The following is a 24,455-nucleotide window of genomic DNA, read 5'->3' on the forward strand; positions in this document are numbered from 1 at the left end:
AAATAAGCAACCATTTTCATTCACCTTCCTCCTCCCACCGCCTCCTCCTTTTAGTTTAAATGACACAGAGAAGAACTGAGGTATCTTTTCAAGTGCTGCTAAGGCACGTTCCAGCCTGGCTGTGGGCAGGTGGGCAGGTGCGTGGTGGGAGGAGCTCAGGCCTGCCCCTCGGAGCATCTTTGACGGTTTCTGACGTTCGATTGCCTCCATGTGACCCTTCTGCTTTGCCGGCTCCTGCCAGATGTTGTGTTCCAGCCTGCTGGGATTCAGAGCAGCATGAGTAACTTGGCGTTCGCATGGGAGGAGACGGCCAGCCTCAGGGCTGAGGTTTTCTAGGCTTCTCTCCTCGGCTTCTGAGTTTGCAAAGCAGGGGTTTTGTCTGCAGCCAGAGCATTCTCACTTCACAGCTGGTGCCTACGAGGGGCAGGACTCCTGGCTCAGGAATCTGGCTGCCTGAAAGGGGTGAGGGAAGAAAGGGGGGGCTGTGCGGAGTGGCTGCCTGGTGACGTGGGGGGGTGGGCACAACAGCCCCGGAGGTGATAAAAGAGTGGCACTGCCCTGGCAGGATGGCCAGCTGGCAAGCGGAGCCCGGCCCCCGGGCCCTACACAGCGCAAGATGATGATCAGGCTGCCACACAAGAAGCTGCAGAGACTGTTCCTCAGAAAGGTACGTGGGGCTCGCGGGAAATGAGGGTCCCGGGGAGCTTGGCGGTTTTTATTTACTGCAGGGAAATCACTGAGGTGACCGAGCTTGGGTGGCCAGGGGCAAGCTGTTTTCTGGGCAGAGTGGAATCTCACGGATCATGAGCACGGGTCTGGCAGTGGTGCCAAGAGCAGGTCAGCGTGTCTGGTTAAGGTTTGCCTTGTTTTGAATTTATCTTGTGTTCGAGGAAACTTAAGGCTCCTATTCCCAAGTGTGTTTCCACCGCTGAGGGGAAGGGGGTCTGTAATTTTTCTGCAAGTGCAGAAGCAAAGGGGAGAAAACAGGATGAAGCTTACGTTTATTTTTACTGTTACTAAAAGGTAAAGTTTTGGGTGAAGAGAATCAAAACTCATCCAGAGCTAGCAGTTTGCCCTTTAAAAAATTCTTTTTGCCTTTTCTTACATGATGGGGAAATGTGCTTAAGATTTGCAGTTGTCACCATTTTTCAGGGCACAGCTCAGCAACATGAAGTACATTCACACTGTGCAGCCGTCAGCACCACCTCCAGGACTCTTCCATCATCCCAGGCCGAAGCAAGCTCCGTCCCCACCCAGCACTCACTCGGCACCCCCCCTGCCCCCAAGGTTGCCCTTTTTTAAGTGAGTCAAGTCAAACACGCTGATAATCACGTGTAATCAGAATACATCAGATCAGAACCCAAAGCAGCCCATGCAATTGCTCCTACAATCTGTTGAGAAATTGCTGTTAGGTGTATCTCACACAATTCTTTTCAAAAAGAAAAAGATGAGATACGGGGTTCTAGAAATCACTGACCTACTCATGGGTAGAACATTGTTGTGAAGGAAACTCTGTGACTTCCCCACGACGTGCACACTTTTTTTTTAATAGGACGAAAAGACGTCCTGGTTCCTTGTTTTGGCTCAGATCTGCAAGTGTGCACGGGCTTAGTTATGTCAGATCTGGGGTTGGTAAATATGCTTAGACTTGTAGATCCTTGTGTATGAAAATACAAGTTTAAGGAATATTTATATTTTATTTTGAAACTACTAAAATAATATGATTTTAAATAATTATGTAAGGTGAATGAAAGTTGTTTACTTCAACTTTTGGAATTAAGAAAACTGAGCATACAGAAAATAAGCGGCTGATTCCTATGTGGCAAGGACAGACGGGTCTCTAAGCGTGAACGCCAGCTCCTCGCCCAGCTCAGCCCTGAGTCTATTACATCTTGACATCGGCTTCTCATGCGGTTGTTTGCTTTCATTTAAATAAAGTCACATCTCTGAGTATTTCCTTGTTGATACCCCATCTTACGTCCAAAAGATGTCAGCAAACTTACCTATATTCAATCCAAAGCTAAGCCACTCAGTGAGCGTGTCTGTTCGGGTGAAGGAAAGGGGGGGGAGGAGGAGGAGGGGCAGGAAGCTGGGCCCAAGCGCAGTAGCCCCGGTGTCTGTCCAAAGGCCGCGGCCGTGCGGAAGGTGGGCCTGGGTCTGACTCTGAGACTGCTGGGTTCTCAAGGAGTGGAGCAGGGCAGGGCACGGAGGAGACACAAAAACCAAACAAGCAAAATAAATAAGTAAACAAAGCCCAGTTGTGTAGGTAAACACTTCTATTTCTGTTCCGAGCCCTTCGAGAAACATCTCCTGCGGTCCTCCTAGAGAGCTTGCCCTAGGAAGGGGCGGATACCCTGCACAGTATCTTTCTAGGAGCTGCAAAGTGTCTCTACATAAGGTTTTGCCATGGCCTGGGCTGTAGGCTGGGACGGTAAGTCCAGAAAGCACTCATGCCAGGAGTCCACGCTGCGGAGGCCAGCAAGCTGCCCTGGGAAGAGCTGCCTTCCTCCAGGGCCCATCTGAGACCACCTAGGAGGGGTATGCGTGGATGCAAACCTCCCCACCCTCCACGGCTCTGGCTGAGGGAATCATACCTTTGTTGGAATTCAGTGGCCCTGAGTCTGGGTTCCTTGACAAGCACAGGATTATAGATTTTTTATGCTCCAGGTTACGAGGCGGGCCTCACGCAATCTGCAAGCTGGAAGGGGTCATTGAAATCACACAGTCCAGCCCCTTCCATCCCCTTCATTTCACAGATGAGGAGGCTGAGGCCCTGAGAGTTGAGATTCCTGAGTCAGGTTCCCCCAGGGAGTGAGCGACAGGGTGGGGCCTGTCACCTGGACACCCATCTCAGACGCCTTCCCTGAGACCACAGCATCAAACACCGCATAGGAGGGCGCAGCACACCAGCCTAAGGGCTGGAAAGGGGCCTCTCCCCGCCTGCACTAGCTGGGCCTTGTCATTTTCTGCATCTGATGCTTTGACATCGGTGGGGAGTGAGGGAGGCTGGCCGGCCCTGGAGGGGCTGCTCCCCCAGAATTTCTTTTTCTGAGACACAGCAGGCAACTCACCCAGAAACGCACTTTTCAAATGCAAACTGACCAATCCAGAGACCACCCCACCACCTCCTTTATGGACTTTCACCACTCTGGGCCACACCCTCCCGCCCTGATCCCCCCCAGGGCCTGGAACCAGCCAGCAAGGGCAACCCCCATGCAGCAAGGCCCATGCCAGCCAATCTCATGCAGGCTCAGCCTGGCTCACCCGTTCCTCCCCCAGAAGTCACGTGAAAGGCCCCTGCCCAGGCATCCCCGTGCCCCCTCTGCCTCCGGGCAGGTTCAGTGCGTCCCTGAGTGGTCCCCAGGGCGCGGCCCCACTCCCGGGATCTGTGAGTAACGAACTCTTTTCCATGGCAGTTGCCTCCTGACCTGTTGCCCTGCCACATCTCAATAGTAATGAAGCCTGCGTTTTAAAACACTGTCAGTTGTTTTTAAAACTAGTGGCTTTTGTTTATTCAACATTCTTCCAACATACATGTTGTGGCAAATGCAAAAATAGGTGAGACCAAGTCCCTGTGTCTGAGAAATTATTCCAGGTGCTAAGGCGGTCCCAGGCACAGTCACCACTGCGTGCACCTCGGGCCTCAGGGAGACTGAGGTCTCACGTGGCTGGGGCTCAGGGCTGGGCTCCTACGGAAGGATGACAGGTCAAGTTCGAGCATGGCCAGGGGTATTTCCCAGAGTCTGGGTTCCTCATCGCGTGTTGTTGGGTTAGTGCGTTTCTGACAGCGATCGCTCTTGAAATTTTGGGAAAGCGAGCGTCTTCTTGTGGAGGATCCCAAAACTCTTGATCTGTTTTCAAATGAACCAGGATAGCTCATGGGCAAATCAGCTCAGTGGATTTTCCCAGTTTCATAGTTGCTAACGGCTGTTGAACAACCACAATACGTGTAGTAATAAGGGTTTTATTATAACCCAACACATTAACAATCTAAATAACAGTCAAAATGCGTTTGTAGAGAGGTGATAAACTTTCATAATAACAACAGTTAACACTATGTCCCTGTGGATGAAGTTTCAAACTGCTGTGTGATTTTATTATTAAACTCATCTGAGTTGCTGTGTTTGCTTTTACAATGCGATGTCATAGTATTAATAGACAGCTGTAGAGGAACACATAAAAATGTCAACAGTGATTTTTATATAAATATAGGACATTTTTGTGTTTAATATAGGAAGAAAATTCCAACAGCATTACACACATTTTAAAGTATATTATTAATTCTTTACAGAGGTTAATTTTCTGAAGTTATAACTACGGTTTTAGTTTTAAGGCATTTAACAGGCAGAGAAAGTCCGTGGAGTGCTGCCGTATATCCAGGCATGGCAGCTCCTTGTTCAGCCTGAGGGGACTGTTCCTCCCTTGCATACATACTTCTTTAGTGAGTACATGGGTCGCCCCAGCTGGGGACTGGGGTAAAACCATGAACAAGATAGACAGAGCCCTACATCTGGCCTGAGTCTGGCATGACAGCCAGCCCCTTTGCTCTGGTAAAACCCGCACTTCCTACAGAAACGGTCGCCAGCAAAGAGGAGTGTGATTTTAACGCCACGCAAAGGGAGTGGTATCCAAAAGTTTCTGCCCTCTGCAGTGACTAAAGCCACAGAATAAATTGCTCATAGTTGGTAGGAATGGGCCCTGCACTTCACAGCAAATAAATCCAGGTGCAGAGTCAGGGGACAAAAATATTTACCCACTCAGCAGCACATACAAGGCTTAACGCAGCAGATACCGACTGGGCCACTGTTACCTAATAGCACTCATCTACTTGATCCAGATTTCACCAAGAAACCAGCAGCAACAAGCAGAAAACTCTGGGGAGAGTTAGGGGAGAGGGTAATAACCACACAGAATGGTGTGGCCAGCAGGAGGGAGGACGGGGTTCCGAGCCCTGCTTTCCCTCTGAGAAAAATCAATTAACTCTGTTAGTCTCAGTCTTTCTTTAAAATACAAGGGTCTGAGTAAATGATCTCCAACACCAAGAATCATCTGCTTCTATAATAACCTTCATCATCATTATGGGTCTATCACCTTTGAATTAATTTAAATAGTTAATAACCCATTAATATTCTTAGCTAATGTCACCTTTTGAAGTGCTTTTCTTCCTACATTTTTACTATCTAATTCTAAAATAAGATTTAAAAACAAATCAGGCCAAGTGAGGTAGCTCACGTCTGTAATCCCAACACTTTGGGAGGCCGACACGGGTGGATAGCCTGAGGTAAGGAGATCGAGACCATCCTGGCCAAGATGATGAAACCCTGTCTCTACTAAAAATACAAAAATTAGCCGGGTGCAGTGGCATGCGCTGTAATCCCAGCTGCTCGGGAGGCTGAGGCAGGAGAAGTGCTTGAACCGAGAGGTGGAGGTTGTGGTGAGTGGAGACAGAGCCACGGCACTCCAGCCTGGGCGACAGAGTGAGACTCCTCCTAAAAAATAGATCTCTCTCTGCCTTTCTGTCTCTTAAGATTTCTCTTTCCCTTTTTTCTAAATTGCCTCTCTAGACTTTAGGGTGTCCCCTCATTCTTGGACGTGCAGCTGCGGTTGTAAAGGATGTGTGCCCTAGTCTCGCTCTTCGGTGACTGTGGACGCGCTTCTCAGACCCACATTTCAGAGGCTGCTTACTCTGCTTGGTGTCTCCGTCATGCTCACTGAGGCCCCAGGTTGTGGCTATACTGCCCAGTTTGCTAAGCTGGCCCATCTAGAAGGTCGCAGGTGATTAATGATTAAAATATTTAGAAACGATGCCTTTATTTAAAATAATAAGCATTGATTTTTATCAAACTTCTAACAAACGCACATGAGGCACTGATAGAGCCTGTGGATGAAGATTTAAAGTATCCAGGTACAGAGGGACCTGGCGTCACCTTTGAGGTCTCAGGGACTCTCTGGCCCAGTTTGCGTCGCGTCTTTGTCCTCTGGGGCTCCTTCTCCAAGGAGTCTGGCTTCTGTGCTCCATGCCTTCTTTGCTCCACAGGGCCTGACCTTGAATCGTCATGAAGACATGCTCTGTTCATTCTGTAGATTCCCTAGAGTCTGTGACTCTGTTTGGCTTTGCATAAAATCACCAAATTGGCTAAGCGTTGGACTTCACTAGGCTGGAAATGGTGCAAAGTCCGATCCAACTGGCTGTGGTGGAAAATGGAAACGTGTGGGGCTTCATGCAGAAAACTTGGGAATACCTTGATTCCAAGCTCAGACACGTGGATGCCTCTTTCCCTGGCTCTGGTGGCAGCCCAGCCACTCCTGACACCCTGCTGCCGTCTCTATCTGTCAGGGCTGGCTGGCCTGCACCTCCTCCATGCCCTGCAGTACAGCTTCGCCTCCCTTGTGGGGTTACAGGCTCTACTCAGCTGTCTCCTGCTACAGAGCAGACCATGGCCCAGCTGGCCGACGGAGGAAACCCTCCTGTGACTGTGCCTTTGACGGGACCCTGGCAGCTGGCTTTCCTGGAACTCATCTGAATTCCTGTGTCATCTCCACCCCTTCCTGAATGCACCTGGCCAGAGGGCGCTGGTCGTGCCTCCACCTTGGAAAGAGCAAACAGGTGGTTTGCAAGCAGGCTTTTTGAGGTTTCAGGAAGCAGCACAGGGCTGACAAAACTTCCTGCTGGCTTGCAGAAGTAATGCTGTAAGATCTTACTGCTCCGCTGTTTCACCGCTGAACCCAGAGGCCGGCCATCACCTGTAGCTGCGGGGCACAGTGTGAGGGTTACGGGCTTTGCAAAGTGCCGAGTTAGGGAATGCAGAGGCTGGCTGCAGTCACAAAAGAACACTCCACACTTTCCGGACTGTCAGCAGCCCTACCTCTGTTTAGGCACATAGAATTTGTCCCCCGAGAGATTCTGCTTTTCCCTCTGAGTTCGATCACAGTCTACCGAGCAAGAGGGGCGTCTCAGCCCTCGGCCAGTTTCTGAATGGTTCCAAGGAGCAGAGCTTGGATTTACAGACTTCCCCATTTCCATTGCTTTAGACCAGTTCTCAGCTAGAGTTCCCGACCCCTGCCTATGGTCCTTGTCGCTCTTCTCTTTCTTGTGCATCAGGGCTGGAGACTTCCCTGGCAATATCCCAGATCAACCACACTCATCGCTGCTGTGTGCCTGTTCTAGGCACAGGAATGCTCCAGGAGCTCAGACCCAGGGGGCACCTGCCATCCTCAGCCACAGAAGGGGAGACAGCACAGACGCAGAAACCCACCTTGTGACAGAGTCAGGAGGGGCATGGAGGGCGGTGCCTGAGCCAGTGAGCTCAGAGCTGGGCGTGCAGGAAGCAGCCAGGGATGTCTGAGAAATCCCAAGTACAGGTCCCCAGGAGGGCGAGCATCCGAGGAGGAGGAAGAGGAGGAGGAGGAGGGTTAAGAGGGGCTGAGGGAGACTGTATGGGAGAAGTGTGTCACAGACATGTGTGCACCCTGTGGGGTGACTCGGGGCCTCCAAGGCCGGTGAGAACTCAGGGAATTCCTGGGACTTCCAGGTTTGGGATGGGGCCCTGGGCTGGTGAGCACCCACCCAGGGGAGAAGCTGAGGACACAGGGAGGGAGCATACCCCACATGCCTGCAGCACTGCACGCCAATCCTGTGCGGCTCACAGGACTAACAAAACCCAGGCCGATGGAATCGCCTTGCAGCAGCACAGAGTGGGGCTCCAGGAAGCCACCTTCTCCACGGGACGGGCACCTCCAGGGCCACTTGGTGCGGCTCCCTGCCCTGGGCCCACACCTTCTCACTGGAAGGCCTCTCTCTTCCCTGCCCCTCTCTGCTGACTCAGGCTGGACTGGACTCAGAAGGAGCGTGCCAGCTCTACTTCTGATGCAGGCTGTGTGGCCACCTCCACTGCCCTGTCTGTTTTCCTCACTCAGCATCCCCCTTCCCCCGCCCGGCCTCCTGCCTTAGTCTGTGAGGTGGGGGGGTGGGGGGTAGAAGCTCTGAGAGGAGGAGGAGGAGAGGCTGGGCTCCCCTGCAGCTCCCAGCCAGGCAGTGCAGACAGTAAGGAGGACGGAGATGGGGGCCCAAGAAAATGGGGGGCCCGAGGAGGTGGGGGGCCCAGGAGGTGCAGGTCCAAGGAAGTGGGTGTCCGAGGAGGTGGGTGTCCGAGGAGGAGGGGCCCCACGGAGGATGATCTGCCCCAGCTGCCCAGCATCCTCCAACCCCACACCAGCATCTTTCCCAGCAAGCTTCTCCTTCACTAGCCCGTGGCAAGGATCAGACAGAGTCTGAAACATCCATTCATTGTTAGTTTTCAAGTTCCTCCTGCCTGGGGCGGTGGAGCCTGGCCTGCGCTCCCTCCCCGGCTGCTCCCCAACCCCATCTTAGCCTCCTGAAGCCGGGAGTGGCGAGTACCTGCGAGGCACCCTCCAGCCAGCTGCTAATTTCCATTCCTAAGAGGTAATCTCTTCACGTGGTTCCAGAGTCCCAGAGCCTATGCAAAGCTGACCGGATACGTCTCATTCACCCTGTCCACCACCCACTGCCCATCACTTGCCCTTGGGATGAATGATACATTTCCAGGCTCCTGTAGATCTACAGGGACTGTTGGCACCTTCACTGGCATGGACAAGTGGGGGCAGAATGTCGAGCACACACTGCTCTGCACAGCGCCTGGGTCTGCCCTGTCCACACAGCCGCTGCCTTCTTACAGCTGCAGAGGTTGAGAATCTGCATTAAGAGCTTCAAGAGGAAGCCCCTGTGCCGCCCGTCTCCTGCCCGGGTCATTTGCATGGGAAATGAAGCCCCCCAGCTAGGCACACGTATGGGAGTAGGGTCAGGCAGCGTGGAGGTGAGTTCATCCTCGGCATCCACGCACACACCGACGCTGCTCTGAAGCCTTGCTGCAAGGAGCACACAAGCGATTAGGGCTGCACAGAGCTAGAAAGCTGCAAGTCGGGCTTGCATCACTGAGACATGCGGATGTGCATTTGTGAAGGAAATGTTGTGGAACATTCTCGGTGTGCAAAAGTTTGAAATAGCCTCTAAGGTGTCTTCCAACTGGACTATTCTCCCATTATAGCTGAGTGCGCCCGACAATCCCTTAAGCAGGCAGTATCCCAGCTTTTGGATTTGTGATACCAAAATATACATATGTGTTCTTTCTCCCCAGTTACTGATATGCACCTCCTGAACCCCTTGGAATGAGTGCCCTTTGTACGCTAATGGGATGACTGGAGGCTGAGGGCCCCTGGGTCGCTTTTGGATGGGGGCTGGTCACCCCAGAGACCACAGGCAGGATTAGAGGGTTGAAACTTTTATCCCACCCCCAACCTCCAGGGAGAGGAGAGGGGCTGACGGTGGAGTTTATCACCAATGGCCAATGATTTGATCAAGCGCATCCATGTAATGGAGACTCCATAAAAAATCCAAAAGGACTCGGGCTGGGGAGCTTTGGATTACTGAACACCTGGAGGCTCCTGCAGGTGCCACTGCCTAGAGGGCATGGAAGCTCCACACCCTTCCCCATGCCTCACCCCACGGCTGCCTCCATTTGGCTGCCCATCCTGTAATTTCCTTTACAGCAAACCAGCAGAACTTGATAACGTGGTTCCCTGGGCTCCGTGAGCTGTGCTAGCAAATTAGTTGAACACAAGGAGGGGGTTGTAGGAACCCCTATTTATAGCTAGCTGGTTAAAAGCACAGACCACAGCCTGGGGCTTGAGACTGGCATCTGAAGTCAGGGGTAGTCTTCTGGGGCTGAGCCCTCAGCCGATGGAATCAGGCAGCTTTGGAATTTGAATGGAATTAGAGGACATCTTGCTGGTGTCTGTGCAGAACTGATTGGTGGCCACTGGCAAGAAATTCCCAGGCACTGTGGTGACTGCAGGTGAAATGTTGTATTGCATGAGAGTTCGGAGTAGGATAAAAGCTTCGGTATGTACTGAGAACCAGCTCAGCCGTAGAGACCCCCACCCAGGTGGCACTGAAGGAACTGAGAAGCAGACAGCCAGATAGAACAGCAAAGTGGGCCGAGCGCAGTGGCTCACACCTGTAATCCCAGCACTTTGGGAGGCCGAGGGGGGTGGATCACGAGGTCAAGAGATCAAGACCACCCTGGTCAACATCGTGAAACCCCGTCTCTACTAAAAATACAAAAATTAGCTGGGCATGGTGGCACGCACCTGTGGTCCCAGCTACTCAGGAGGCTGAGGCGGAAGAATAGCTTGAACCCAGGAGGTGGAGGTTGTGGTGAGCCAAGATTGCACCACTGCACTCTAGCCGGGGTGACAGAGCAAGACTCCATCTCAAAAAAAAAAAAAAAAAAGAACAGCAAAGTGGGTCTATAGGGGCGGCAGCAGCCTTCTGATCTGAGAGCCTCGGGGGCTGGCAGCATTCCGGGCTGAGGGCCCCGAGTAGACGCTGATCCACACATTTATTCTCTCTCAGCAGATGATCATTTTTAACAGACAGGTGTTTGGTATTTTCTCGTAATACAAAGCACACCATGTAGGCAGCTGATGCCCGCTTCCCACTGATCACAAACAACCTAAAAAGTATTCTCCACGAGGGAGCCACAGGGCAGGGTCAGATACCTTAAAGACTTGTTTCAGCAGGTGTATGATATTCACACATTGTCCTGCCACTTTGGAATGCCCCAAGTAGTTTTTTATTTGGGGGGAGGGTGGCTGAGTTTTCCTTGCCATCGTTCTTCCCAGCAAACAATATGTTCTATCATACACTCAGCATTTCTCAACAGGTACGTCTCCAACATACCGGGTCAGGAGTGTTGGGTTGACGGTGTGAGAACAGGAAAACACACGTTGAGTTTTCTTTGTCCTTAACCCAGATGCTGAAATGGGGAATTCGCCTCAACAGGTGAGTCTGGATCCGGTCACATGACTGGTGGGTGTAGGAGCTCAGAGGAGAACTCGGTGTTGTTCTTGGCGTGTGGCCCTGCCTGCTTCAGCTGCCTGCATGCGTCCCAAGGCACTGGCCCCTCAGCTGTGCACTGCCTTCTTTGCCCGAAGGACCGTCTAAAGAAATCTGTAGAGGCAGAGGTGACCGGGGCAGGAAAAGTGTGTCTCAGCAGCTGCAGCAGCACGGATACTTCTTAGAGGCTCAGAGGTGAGCGAGTGATGTCCTGCATTTCGTTCCTTGTGTCCTCGCTGGGCAGCCGCGGCCGCAGCATTAATATTCTGTCAGGCCTGACAGCTCTTTTCCAAATTAGTCTCTTATTTTCTGAGTCACTGGTTATGGAGACGATGGATTAGAACCTCCACATTTCGGTAGATCATTTTTAAACCATGACACACCAGGGAGGTGTTGGCAGGCCTGAGCGGCTCCTCTGGCCTTACGAACCCGAGGCAGATAAATCAGCGCTGTGTGCGGGGCTGCCGTCTCTCGGCATCTTTGCTGCAGCGCCGCACGCTGGCTTCGTGCCCTCTCGTTCTCTAACGGAACACTGGGTGGAAACCTGGTCTTTGGGGTTCTGTTGTTATTATGGACTCAACCGTGCCCTCGCAAATTTATGTTGGAACTCTAAGCCCAGGACCCCTGAATGGGACTGTATTGGGAGGGAGGGTTCTGGAAGAGGTGATGGAGGTGAAGGGGTCACGAAGGTGGGTCCTGGTCCAATCTGACTGGTGTCCTTATGATCAGAGGAGATTAGGGCTGGGCACAGTGACTCACGCCTGTAATCCCAGCTCTTTGGGAGGCCGAGGCAGGCGGATCACCTGAGGTCACGAGTTCTAGACCAGCTTGGCCAACATGGTGAAACCCCATCTCTACTAAAAATGCAAAAATTAGCCAGGCATGGTGGTATGTGCCTGTAATCTCAGCTACTTGGGAGGCTGAAGCAGGAGAATTGCTTGAACCCAGGAGGCAGAGGTTGCAGTGAGCCGAGATGGCATCACTGCACTCCAGCTTCGGCAACAAGAGTGAAAGAAAGGAGATTAGGACACACAGAGAGAGGGTCACATGAGGATGGGGTAGGGACACTATCCCCAAAGCCAAGAAGCGAGGTCCCACTAGGAGCCAACCCTGCCAACATCCTGATCTCTACTTTCAGCCTCCAGAACTGTAGGAAATGAATGTCTGCTGTTTCAACTGAAAGCTTGTGTTATTTGTTATGCAGCCTGAGCTGACTCATACAGCCCAGTGCACCCATGAGGAAAGACAGGCAGAGGCAGACGCCATTCCCAGAGTTGAGGAAGGCCAGCCCAGGCACCCAAAGCTTTAGGAAGGGAAGGTCCTGCCTCCAGCATCTTCAACTGGAGCCAGGTGCAGACTCCCAACTGGACCACAGGCAAAAGTGTGGCCTGCCACTTTACATCCAGAGCCACGACCAGCCCTGCACCCACCCACCCAGCTGTGTGTCACCTCCCACTCTCCCCAGGCCTGTCCTCAAGGAGATGCCACTGAGGTCTGAAGGGACAGCGGAAGGACCCTTGCGTGTGTCTGGGCCTGGCCCACAGGGTGGGCTCTGCTGCGTGGCTCTCCAGTCTGTGCCCTGCGGCAGCGTGCTCCTCCAAGGCGGTCCCTGGGGACTGAGGCCCAGCACTGTTCTTTCTTGAGTGTGTCACCATAGAGCCTGGGTTTTGAAAGGAGGGCAGACCCCTGGGACGCTGCCTACCCCCAGGGACCTCAGTCAGCAGCGCTTTTCCCACTCCCGCCGGCTCCCCAGGCCTGGACTGGGTCTCAGGTCTGCAGCAAGGCCAGCATGGCCCAGAGGCACGGGGAGCACTGGGATTTCCTGGCTGGAGCTGGTGCCTTTGCCTCCCCAACAGAGAGCCAGGGACCCCGCCACCAGCCCCTGGAGGCCACAGCATCCACAGGGCTGGCTGTCCTCAGGGACTTTTTGAAAGTTAAAATCCAGGTCGGTGGATGGAATTTTATGAATGCGGAGTGCTGTGTGGAAGGGCGTGGCCACACTCGCATGGGTGGGTCTTTACCCCAGTTTCCCAGGGGACACACCCAGGCGCCCAGGGTATGAATTTGAGACACGAAGAGCTGTGACCTTGGATGGCTTAGGGCCCCAGCACTGCCCTTGGTGGCTGACAGGACAGATAAATGTTCGGAAAGTGCCAGAAGCTGGATTGAAAGGGAAAATCTTCAGGCCTCTCGTTTTTCTCTCTCTGCGTTTCTGCTGCTATGGGGGAGATGGCGCAGTGCGCTGACTACCAGCCAGAGGACTGTCTGCCGTGGGCCTGGTTTGTTAAAGTCCTATGGGTGGAAAGCTAAAGAGGGGAAGGCAGAAAATCCTTCTCGCAGGATCCATGGCTCCCAGTCAGGGGCGTGAGCGTGTCCTGAAATGCTGTGTCGGCATATGCATGTCTCAGTGCAACAAAGGGTTACAAGAGACGGCCGGTGGCTCCCCGGAGAGGCCTCTAAGCTGTTTGCAGATGAGGCGGCACTGTCGTTATAGCAACTAAGGACCAGCGTCTTCTGCTGTGCAAGTGTGTGTGGCCTCAAGCGTCTGCCCAGCTGTGTTGTTCGTTACACACTTGTTAAAAACTGTGTGTGGCCTGGCGAAAGCAGCTGCCATCGGAAGTGTGCCCACTTGGGTTCGGGCTTGCTCTTCAGCCTGGTTGCTGGGCTTTTGGTGGGCATGCTCAAAGACGAGGGCAGTGTTCTCCAGCCCTTCCTGGGGGAATGGCACCAGGGCCCTGGCCTGCGCTGGGCACCATGGGTTTCAAGTCCCGCAGTATGAGTTTTCATAGCCCATCCTCAAAAGGAGAGGGAGCCGTGAAGTTTCCTTTGTGAACCATGTTCTGGGTGACAGCTTGCAAGTCTAACGCTGGCTGGTGGGGGCCACGGAGCTGGCCCCAGCTGCAGGGCCTTGGGCGAGTTGCTAGAGAAATATGCAGAAATAAAGTACAGAAACGCTAGCTTGGGTGTGTGTCGCAGCAGACCGCCTTGTCCTCTTTTGTTACCAGAGTGTCTTTGGGGAAGTGCTTGAGCTGCTTTGATACCAGTATTCTAGCTCTGTGACAAATGTCTTGGGAAGAATTCTGCTCCCTGGCAGGTAATTTTGGATTCTTTCAGCGCCATTAGTCAGACGGACATGTGCCTCTGCCATGGGAATGCTCCCATTCTACGGGGCCTGCTTGTGTGTCTGGCTTCTCAGTGTTTTGCAGGCATGGATGGAACACAGAGCGCCCTGCTCACCTGTTAACTAAAGACTGAAAAATCCCTGCTAGCATGGGACTAAGAGGTAATGAGATGATGCGTTGGGTGGACATTATAGGTAATAAAAAGCCTGCAGTGTACAGTGTCGGTACGTGCGGTGGAGGGAAGTGCAGAGGAAGAATGAGGGGTGGATGAAGGATCTGGGAGGCCACGTGGCCGAGAGCCATCCTCCCTGTCCTTCCCCTCCTCCCCTCCTCCCCTCCTCCCCTCCTCCCCTCCAGGGCCACCACAGGGAGAGCTGTGACAGCTCCTTGTGTGTGTGTGTGTTGCGAGGAGGAGGAAGGGAAATCCTTATGGATTTGGTTGGGGTTTAGCATGACTTTTTGTGTTTTGCCATCCAAATGCATTTTCTCCTGAGAGACACAATTCTGAGACCCACACTGGAGAGAATTCCACACCAAGGGTTCCCCAAACAATAAATGTTTTGTGAAAAATCAGAGAACTCAGTGTTTCTTCTTGAAGAAATTTCTTCTTGAGCTGCCTTCTTCCAAGCACTCCTGTGCACAGACATTTGAAAAGCCCCGTGCACACAGTCTGTGCAGAGCGTTAGTCATGGTGCTCTATTTGTTTCGGGGATAACAGCGCTCAGCCCACGGCTGTAGGATTTCTTTTTTTTTTTTTTTTTTTTTTTTTTTTTGATGGAGTCTCGCTCTGTCACCCAGTTTCAAGTACAGTGGTGTGATCTTAGCTTGGCTCACTGCAACCTCTACCTCCCGAATTCAAGCGATTCTCCTGACTCAGCCTCCTGAGTAGCTGGGATTATAGGCGCCCGCCACCATGCTGGGCTAATTTTTGTATTTTTAGTAGAGACGAGGTTTCACTATGTTGGCCAGGGTGGTCTCGAACTCCCGACCTCAGGTGATCTGCCTGGCTTGGCCTCCCAAAGTGCTGGGATTACAGGCGTGAGCCACGGTGCCCAGCCTGGCCTTTCTTGAGGCAGCTGTTAGGGCTGGTACGGTGAGAGCAGAAGAATGCTAGAAACAGCGCTGTTCAGATGGAACTCCTGGGAGAGCGATTTTCTGGGGTTTCTGTCCCTGCTGTTAACCTCACTCTTGGCCCTTGAAGGCAGGGCCCTGGAGGGGTGGTGCAGAGCCCCCTGCTGGGTCTGACCACTCTTGGCTTGCTAACTTAGGGTACATAAGCAGTGGATGATTACTCAGCACAGCAGTAAAGGACACCAGGCCCTAGTGATCCTAATTCGATTAGTCGGTCTGCAATCAGGGGCTGTTAAATTATCCACTTGAGCGCCAGTTTAATATAGATTTTGTTTTTGTGCTTTCCCTTTTTCTGTGTGGCAGGAAATTAAATAGAGGGAAGGGCAGAGAATGACTTGACATTCAGCACTCAAAACTCAGATGTAACGCTGGAGGCCCTGCCCAGCCAGAATAACTTTTAGTCCACATGCTTCAGATCGTGTGAAAATAAAGCTCACATCCCCTGGTGCTCGATGGCACCCACCACCCCTTCCTTCCCCCCAGTGCCATCCACTATCTTGGATTCGAAGTGTAAACCTTATCAAGGTCTTTACATTTTACAACTTACATAGACGCAATGCATGCATCAACAGTGTGTATAAACGGCACGCAGAACGGTTTTGTGGGTTTAAGTCTCATCAGTGGAATTATAGTGTACGCATTTTTCTGCAACGCACCTTTTCACCCTCAGGCGTCCTTGATTTTGCTTACCTGTGCCCCTTCTGATGAGCGCACTGATTCTCTCCACATTTGGGCTGTTGGCCATTGCTGCACGTGCCTGGCAGTTCCGCGTGCAGGCATGGAGTCGCTCGTGACACACGTGCATTTCCAGCTTGTACCGCCAATCACTCTCCGCTGAGAGTCTGTCAACAGAGTGGGGGACTCCTTGAGGCTTCCAGACGTTTCGAACTTTTTGCCGACTCAAAGCATGGAATATTCCAGTCTGTGCCTCCCCATCACTGGCGAGGCCGGGTGTCTGTTCACATACGTTCTTGACATTTTGCTTTTCCTGTTTGCGAATTCCAGTTCATGCTCTTTGTTTATATTCCCATTGGGTCGCTGTCTTTTTGCTGATGGTCTTTATAAATTCTGGAAATCAACCCTTTGTCACAAATGCTACAAGCATCTTCAGAGAGTTTGCTGTCTTTAACTTTGTGTGTGAGTTCTTTTGTAGGAAGAAAGTTTTTCGCTTGCAATATTTTTGTCCTTTTATTTTGAATTTTTTAAAAAATGTATTCCTACTTAAGAACGTAGGTTGTTTTTCCTTAATGTCAAATTCGTCGACTAAATTTGATTTTGTATATGGAGAAATATGGGACTCTAATTTCATTTTTCTGATAGAAAGACTCCTATGGATTAACTGCACAGCCCGCCTTTCAGCAGTCCCTTTTCCTCTCTGCTGCTTTGGGAGATTTTAACTGTTTCTTAGGTACTGAGAGCCTCCTAGTCCCCAGCAAACAGATAATAGGCTGAGAATTATTTTCAAAATAAGCAGTAGGGCAGCTTGTTCATTTTGAATCATAATTTTTAACAGTGCTGGAGTTACTTCAGATGGTTTCTTAGGGTGCAGCGAAATCTACCATGAGGTAGGTCTCTCTGTGGTGGTCAGACCACGCCCCGGTCACTGTGTCCAGTCCACATCCTGCCTTCCAACAACAAGAAGCCGTGAAGAGCATGTCCACCGAGAATGCTCGGGGACCCGCTCCTCACCCCCTGGGACGTCAGGGCCCTGGGCACTGGTGCGTGCACATGGCGCAGGCCCAGCCCTGGTAAGTGTCCCCTAAATGTTGAATGAATACGTGATCTTAAAGCAGGCCCTGCAGGAAACAGTGAAGGCACCAGTGTTACCCGCATGGGAGGAAGGACACAGCATGAAGAAGGCAGGCTTTCCGACACTTGGCTGTATCACAGAAACAGGGGTTGGGCTCGTCCCACCTGCTCTCCTGATACCACAGGATTGCGAGTGGAGGCCACATGGAGCCAGGCCCTGTGCACACTTAGCTCGTTCAAATTCAGAACTTTCGAAGATGCAGTGGCTCCTACGTGGAGACATCTCCCATCACTGGAGACGTTTAGGTGGAGGCCGCGTTGACACAGACAGAGGGATTTGCAGAACGTGATTGGTCTCAATGACCGTGGGGTCCCCTTAACCTGATCTTCTTGAATCACACAGCGCACTCTTTTACCATCTTTTCCATACCTGCTCTGTTCGTTGAGTTGCCTGACTTAGACTCGGAGCAAAACCTACTAGTGAAGCTGACAGACGCCCAGCCTGCTCTGTGAGCTCACCGTGGAAGTGCCAGGGCCCGGATTTTAAAGACGCACTCTAATGGGAATTCCCTTAATGGGAGGCTTAAGGGTTTCCACAATGTCTAAGGCTGTGTGTTCGCGTAACAGCAGTGCTCAAGTAATCCAGTTAGGGATCCTTACCCAGGGGATTTCTTGGAGTTCATATTTCTAAGTTTATGTGCTTAAAGTGTCTTTGCATTCTAGCTTTAAGTGCTGTGCAGATTTAAAACTATTTACATATGGAATAGTACCATGAGAAATATCAAAGAAAAGAGGAAATGTTAAAATTGTCAAAGCCATGAGTTTAGACAAGTTAAATCTGAATTACTCACTGCAGATACTTAGCTTGTCATGAATTTTATAAATATCTGCTAATTCTTGTAAATTTTATTTCTGATGTTAGCATGTTTTCCTCCCCCTCTCCCTGTCATTTTAAAAATTACTCTTGATTTTTTCCCACAATTTCCAGTGAAGCAATGTTGCTAGGATTTGTATTTCGCTGTCCACACTTGGAAACCTGTAGCTGTTTCCAGGAGCTCTCATCCTGCAGACACGCAGACCTGCATCTCTAGGCTGTAACTCCACACCTGCCGTGTGAAGCTTGGGAATATTTCCCAAGAGCCATTGGCAGGGAAGTGATGGATGGCCTCAATGTCTCTGGAAATTTTCCTAGTGGCAGATTCCATGCCAGACTCAAATATTTCTCTATTAATACTTTTCTTTTGAAACTCTGTGGATTGATATCTTTCTAGTTCTGTGTAAAAGTTTGCCGACAGGGCCGGGTGTGGTGGCTCAAGCCTGTAATCCCAGCACTTTGGGAGGCTGAGGCAGGTGGATCACGAGGTCAAGAGATCAAGACCATCCTGGTCAACCAGGTGAAACCCCGTCTCTACTAAAAATACAAAAAGTTAGCTGGGCATGGTGGCGCGTGCCTGTAATCCCAGCTACTCAGGAGGCTGAGGCAGGAGAATTGCCTGAACCCAGGAGGCGGAGGTTGCGGTGAGCCGAGATCGCGCCATTGCACTCCAGCCTGGGTAACAAGAGTGAGACTCCGTCTCAAAAAAAAAAAAAAAAAAGTTTGCCATCTTCCTGGCAGATATCATGGTATCCAGTGACTTTTTTTTTTTTTTTCTTTAAGCCATGTTCTTTTTCTTCCTGTGTAAAATGGGAACAATACTGGTAACATGTCCAGGACCATGGCGACAGTTAAATGAGCCAACCTAGTCAGACAGTTGCACACACCAGGCTTGAAAGTCGGCACCTGGCTCAAGGCACGGTGCAGTCACCATGTGAGTGTCAGCCGCTGCTGCCCCACGATTCTCACTCGTTGTCCTCATGGTGAATTCCTCTGTGCTGAGGGGCTGCCTTGGCCTTCCTGCTCTAAGGTCTCTGCTCTTGGCCTCAGACCTTTTTCTTCTCCCTGGACCAGCCCCCCAAGATCTTCCTCCAGAGCCCCACTTCCCAGCCACTGCCCTGCTGCCTTCCAGACCACTGGGTGGCCAACTGGGGAATTCACTGGATGGGTTTGCAAATGTTGGGCGTCTTCCGCTAAAACAGTGGCTTTCAGGACTGTTGAGTCGTAATTACTCTTTCTTTCATTTTATTTAAAATAATAATGATGAACTGGAGATAACATATGTATACATTCATACAGGATTGAATATTTAACAATAAAATACTATGTATTCAGTATGTTCATTGATAGGGAAGAAATGTCCACACATACTAAATGCAAAAGGCAGGTCAGGAGACAGTAATACAGCAAAAATAGTATTTTCATTTAAAAATTATTAACACAGTATGACGTGTTTGCATATAAAGTCTAGGAGGGTGTAAACAACAGTCAAAGGATTCTCGCTGAGTGGTGGGTGACATTTTTATTTTACTTTGTATACTTTTCTGTATTTTCTATTTTTTTCACAATGAGAAATCACTTCTTTTCATAAAGTTGTTTCTCTTTATTAGACAAAAACTAGTACAAATTTAAAAATAACCAAAGGGATATGAGTTTAATTTGGAGTTCATCTAAACAGGGAATATACTATTTTGGGTGTAGTGTTTGTCAAGTTCAGAACTGTCACCAGAGTCCTTTATAGCATCACAGGAGTTAGACCCAAGGCCCGAGTACCTGAGGTGATTGTCCTGGCGTTAGCCTGGAGAGCTGTAAGGAGCCCCTCAGTGAACGTCTTAGAAGCTTAAAGGGAGTCAGTAGTAGTTTCCTATGAAAAAGCTCATTCTGTTTTTTAATTTAACATTTGCGGAGAGGAAGTTTAGAACTTTCTTGAATACCTCTGGAGTGTGATGCTTATCTCTAATGTATAGATGTTTCGCTGTCTGCATGATGTTGATGAATAAGGCATGAGTCATTCCTCCTGGTGTCTGGCTACGCATGCCTACAAATATAAGGGAGACAATTAAGCACTTTTTAGTGTAAAAAGCAAACTGGTTACCTACCAATTATCACACCAGGCTGCAGCTGGGGTGAAGGGTCGTGGCCGCAGGTGATTTATTAGGGAGAGACACCGACAGCCTTGCAGATTTATTTGCTTCTAAATAATATTACAAGTATGATCCGGTTCATTATAGACTAAACAGAATAATCAATATTTGGTAACCGATGAGGATTGTCTTAAAAATTGTGTCTCTTAGCCAGGATTGCAGAGAAATTGAAAACCAAGGACCTCCTTTGTGACAGTTGACAAAGAATGTGCATCTGATTTTCGCCTCTATTAAAAAGCTTAGGCTCCACCCCCTTCCCTTCCAGCCCCTTCCTCCTCCCACCGCCTTCTTCAGTTACGGTTCTGGGCGTACAGGTCTTGAGGGATTTTCCAATGTTGTCAGTTCTGCTAGGAGATCTATTTTTATTTCCTCTTGCCATCATGACTGGCAGCTGGGTGGTGGTTCATGAACTTTCCAACTGGAAGAAAAAAGCTTCTTGGGCTCCCTCTGAACTCCCCGTCACCAGCCAGCCGCTCTTGCCTTCCTGTTTCCAGGTGAGAGGAGAGCTCCCTTCCTGAAACACTGACACGAGCCACAGAGCTTTGAGGGCGGGGCGGGTGGCGACCCTGGCCGGCCTCGTTGATGCAGGCGGCTGTCAGGACAGGATGAACTGTGGATGGTATCTTAGAGTTTTGCACACTTTGGAGTGGATTTTTTTGTTGCCAGGAAAAAAAATATTGAATGGTCTTCACTTTCCTCAAGACCTGCAATCCTGATATTTTGTGACTTTCCCTTGAGTTTGGATATATTTTACTGGAGAAATGAAAAGGAATGAGAAGAAAAGCACAGGAGGAGCTGGAATCCCATCTGTTAATGCCACTAAGGTGGCAGAGGTAAAGAGTTAATGTGAAAATCACCAAGCAGCACACAGTTACAAGTGTGGCCCTGCTATGCAGAATGACTTCACAGGACTCTTGAGAAAATCTCAGTGGAGACCACCGCTTTGAAGTAGCATCCAAGAAAGAACAGAACAAAATGACCCAGTGGATTGAATATGCTTTGAGACAAGTAATTTCAGCTCTATCATGTAAGATGTAAAGTCCAAATGTCCTCAGCTCTGTAAGCCCCAATCATTTTCTGATGGTGAAACAGATAATATCACACAAGTAGATTTTATGTCCAGCTTACTTGTATATGCGTAGCTTTGCTTTGGTGATAACTTAACTAGAAAATCAGCTGTTCTGCATTGGCCAAGGGGTCTGGCTATTCCAAAAATTTCACCGTGGTTTTTATCACTTGGGAACCTACACCTATTTTTAACAACGAGTACATTATTCGGTTGGATCATGTTTGTACCCATAAATCACTCACTGTGCTGCCTTTTTCTTACAAAGACTTTTCAGAACTGTCTGTTGAGTATTTTCCTAAGTCACGATCCCCAACCCCTGGGCCACAGACCATGTCCTGTTAGGAACTGGGCCACACAGCAGGAGGTGAGTGGTGGGTGAGCAGGTGAAGCTCCGTCTGTGTTGGTACCCACTCCCCGTCAGTGGCATCGCCACCTGAGCTCTACCTCCTGTCAGATGAGTGGTGGCATTAGATTCTCATAGGAGCTTGAACCCTGTTGTGAACTGAGCCCTCGAGGGATCCAGGTTGTGCACTCCTCATGAGAATCTCATGCCTGATGATCTGCCGCTGTCTCCCATCAACCCCAGGTGAGACCGTCTAGTTGCGGGAAAACAACCGAGAACTCCACGTTACGGTGAGTTCTGTGATGATGTCATTCTACGTTACAGTGTAATATGAATAGGACTAAGGTGCACAATAAATACAATGTGCTTGAGTCATCCTGAAACCACTCCCACCCCCATCCATGCGAAAACTGTCTGCCATGAAACCAGTCCCTGGTGTCAAAAAGGTTGCGGACCGCTGCTGTAAATGGAGACTAGACCTCCGTGAGAGTGTCGTCGATGCTCTTAGGATAGCTGTTCACGTTGCTTCCGGTTTGTTTTGTTTTTGTGTCATGTTGTTTGCTTTCGCAAATAATTGCCGTAAACATGTTTCCTTGTTGATGGCACAAAAGTTTCTCTGCAGGGCAGCCTGAAGTGGAGTGACCGGGCGGGAGGGTGCCCCTTTCAGCTTTCCTTGTCTTGCCAAAGCTTCCCCAGCATGGACACGCTCAGGGTGTTCTCAGAGCTCTTCAAGTCTGATGGAAACTTAATCCAAGATTATCTTTTTGTGAATGATATAATTCAGAAATTGGATCTAAAGTAAGTCGCAGTGCAAGGCTATAGACACGAAGATTTCCGGTTTCTAACCTGAAACTTCTGAGTGAACAATGCTTCACTGATTGCCAAGAGGATAGGAACTTCAAAATCTGCAATATTTTCTCATTCTGTGTCTAAAAAAACTGTCATGATAAAGGTGAGGTTGTTTAACATTTCATGTGACAAATGTATAAAATATTGAAGTGCCCCCAAAGGAGGAAGTGATTTATGAAGAAAGCCTGGCACTGCTTGGCAGCAGCTCCATATTGCTGGTCTCAGGCATGCCAGCCCCAGCCACACACGCTCCCTCTCGTGTCGAATAAGGCACACTGTCACAGGGAAAATAATCTTGCCCTGGGTGACTCTTACAGTCAGTACAGACCTGTGCTTAAATTCATTAACCTTCTTAACACCCTAATGAACAATGGCTGAGTGTCTTCATTGACACATAAAAGAACCGATTGCCAAAACCTTCTAATTACTGCACAAATATCAGCCACTGCTTGTGAGCACAGAGTAATTATATACCATTGGATGGTAAGACAGTGACGAATCGCTGATAACTGACATCTGTTTCCTAGCACCTGAATATGGAAAAGACAACCTATGGCTCTTCCATTTGAGTAGGTGGCCCCCAGGGAGAGAATCTTGAGTTTAGAATTCATTTCAGTTGAAGCCCTTACTCCAAAGGGTCAATGTGAAAATCTTAGACCCCTGCTAAGGAGAGAAGCAGAGGTGTAGGAGGTGAGAGTACTCAGGCTCTGCTAACAGGTGTTATAAACTGGTCAGAAGAGTGAGAATTGCTGCTAGCCATGATTTCCCATGGCTCCCTTGCCCCTCCGGGGCTGTACCTAACTTTCTTCTCTCCCCCCAGGGCACGTCCCAGTCTCTGAACAGGTGACCCCATCTCCCATTGTTGGGGAAAATTGAAGCAATCATTTAGCTGACCTCAGCTTCCTGCCTCCCTCTTACCAATGTATCTTTGCTTTTGGAGGTGAACACCCTGAACCCTCTGCTCCCACACCCCAGCAGTGATCCCAGTCCACACCCCACAGTTTCCTTAGAAATCTCATTTTGTTTATTTTACCCTTTCCCTTTCTATAGGTATACTCTCTTCATCGTGCAAACCCACTCATATCTGCTTTATAAACAAAGACACCCAGAACCTTTCCTTTCACGTCTCCTCCTCTTCTCTCCCGGACAGTTTAGGGCTGGCATCTGCCAGGGCAGCCCCCACTTCTCCACTGGAGTGAGCTCCAGAACCCACTGCACTGTGACCTGTGCCGAACATTCCATGGAAACTGTCCACGAGGGGTGCTAGTGATCTCTGTGTCAGCAAACCTTTCTGCTAACGAGATTGGCATTGGCTGTCATAAATACATGGGACAAGATAAAATCAGAATCATGTCTTTTTGAGAGTAGATCCTGCCCTTGTTGGCCTCTGAATTTCCTGGACGACAATGCAAAAGAACTTCCCATTAGTTTAAGGATGAGTTCCAAGCCATAACAAACTGATCCAGATGGCCAGCACCGCTGCTGAGAGGCGGCCTCAGCCCCACGGGTCCGTAAAGGGTCTGTGACTTTGGGAACAGCACCATCCGCAGGACTCTTGCAGCCTAAGGCTGTTAGGCTTTCAAAAATACTCCCTTCCATTCTGGCCGATAATATGACTTCCAAGTATAATTTGATATCATTCTCTGAGTGCTCAAAATGATGTGCCATGGTTTGCATGGTGCTGAGTACAGGGCAGCCTGTATCCACAGGCGGGGGGCAGAGCATCATGAAAGCTTCTGCAAAGAGGGTCCCCAACCTCAAGAAAGCAAATGCAAAACTGGGCAAATGCATCAGTGTGCACCCTGCCTCCCACCCCGCACCCCAGCCACTCAGCTTGCGGCCTTCACTTTGGGTCTTTTGTTTTGTTTTAACTTATGTTTATTTCAACACCAACTTGAACCAGAGCGGCCTTCACTTTGGCTGTTCCCTGTGCCTCCCTCCTCCAGGCTCCGCTTCTGGTGGCCTTCACAGCTCCCCTGTCATCACCACTGGTAGGAGGAGGCCCTGACTGGGCCCCTGTGTTGTGCCCTAGGAGCGCCCCGTATCTGAACCTACCATCGCCTGTAGGAGCTCCATGCTTCTTTGTCTCCATCTCCTAGACAGGAATCCCTGCAAAGGCAGCAATGTTCGCTGATGACTGTTGAAGATTCAACGGTCTGGAATCTGGTGCGGTTGAGTGGACTTGGGATGGGCATCTGTTTTTTCAAATCATGTGACACCCACCCCCCAGCCCCCGCCACCATAGCAAGCCCATATGAC

At 50.2% G+C, this 24,455-nt stretch overlaps 1 protein-coding gene across 5 annotated transcripts in view; it reads left to right on the top strand.

Moving 5' to 3' along the window:
* RPS6KA2 (ribosomal protein S6 kinase A2) overlaps positions 1–24,455 on the top strand; it is a 450,029-nt gene that overhangs the window by 100,342 nt on the left and 325,232 nt on the right. The window contains exon 1 of one of the 5 annotated variants that reach the window (XM_074397161.1): positions 499–667. The exons of 3 other annotated variants lie outside the window; for them this stretch is intronic. In XM_074397161.1, the coding sequence (XP_074253262.1) occupies positions 617–667 (51 nt within the window). In that variant the 5' untranslated portion in view covers positions 499–616. One more of the 5 variants, XM_074397162.1, reaches the window with a different exon arrangement.

Source organism: Saimiri boliviensis, chromosome 4, assembly GCF_048565385.1.
Source record: "Saimiri boliviensis isolate mSaiBol1 chromosome 4, mSaiBol1.pri, whole genome shotgun sequence".
NCBI classification, from domain to species: Eukaryota; Metazoa; Chordata; class Mammalia; order Primates; family Cebidae; genus Saimiri; species Saimiri boliviensis.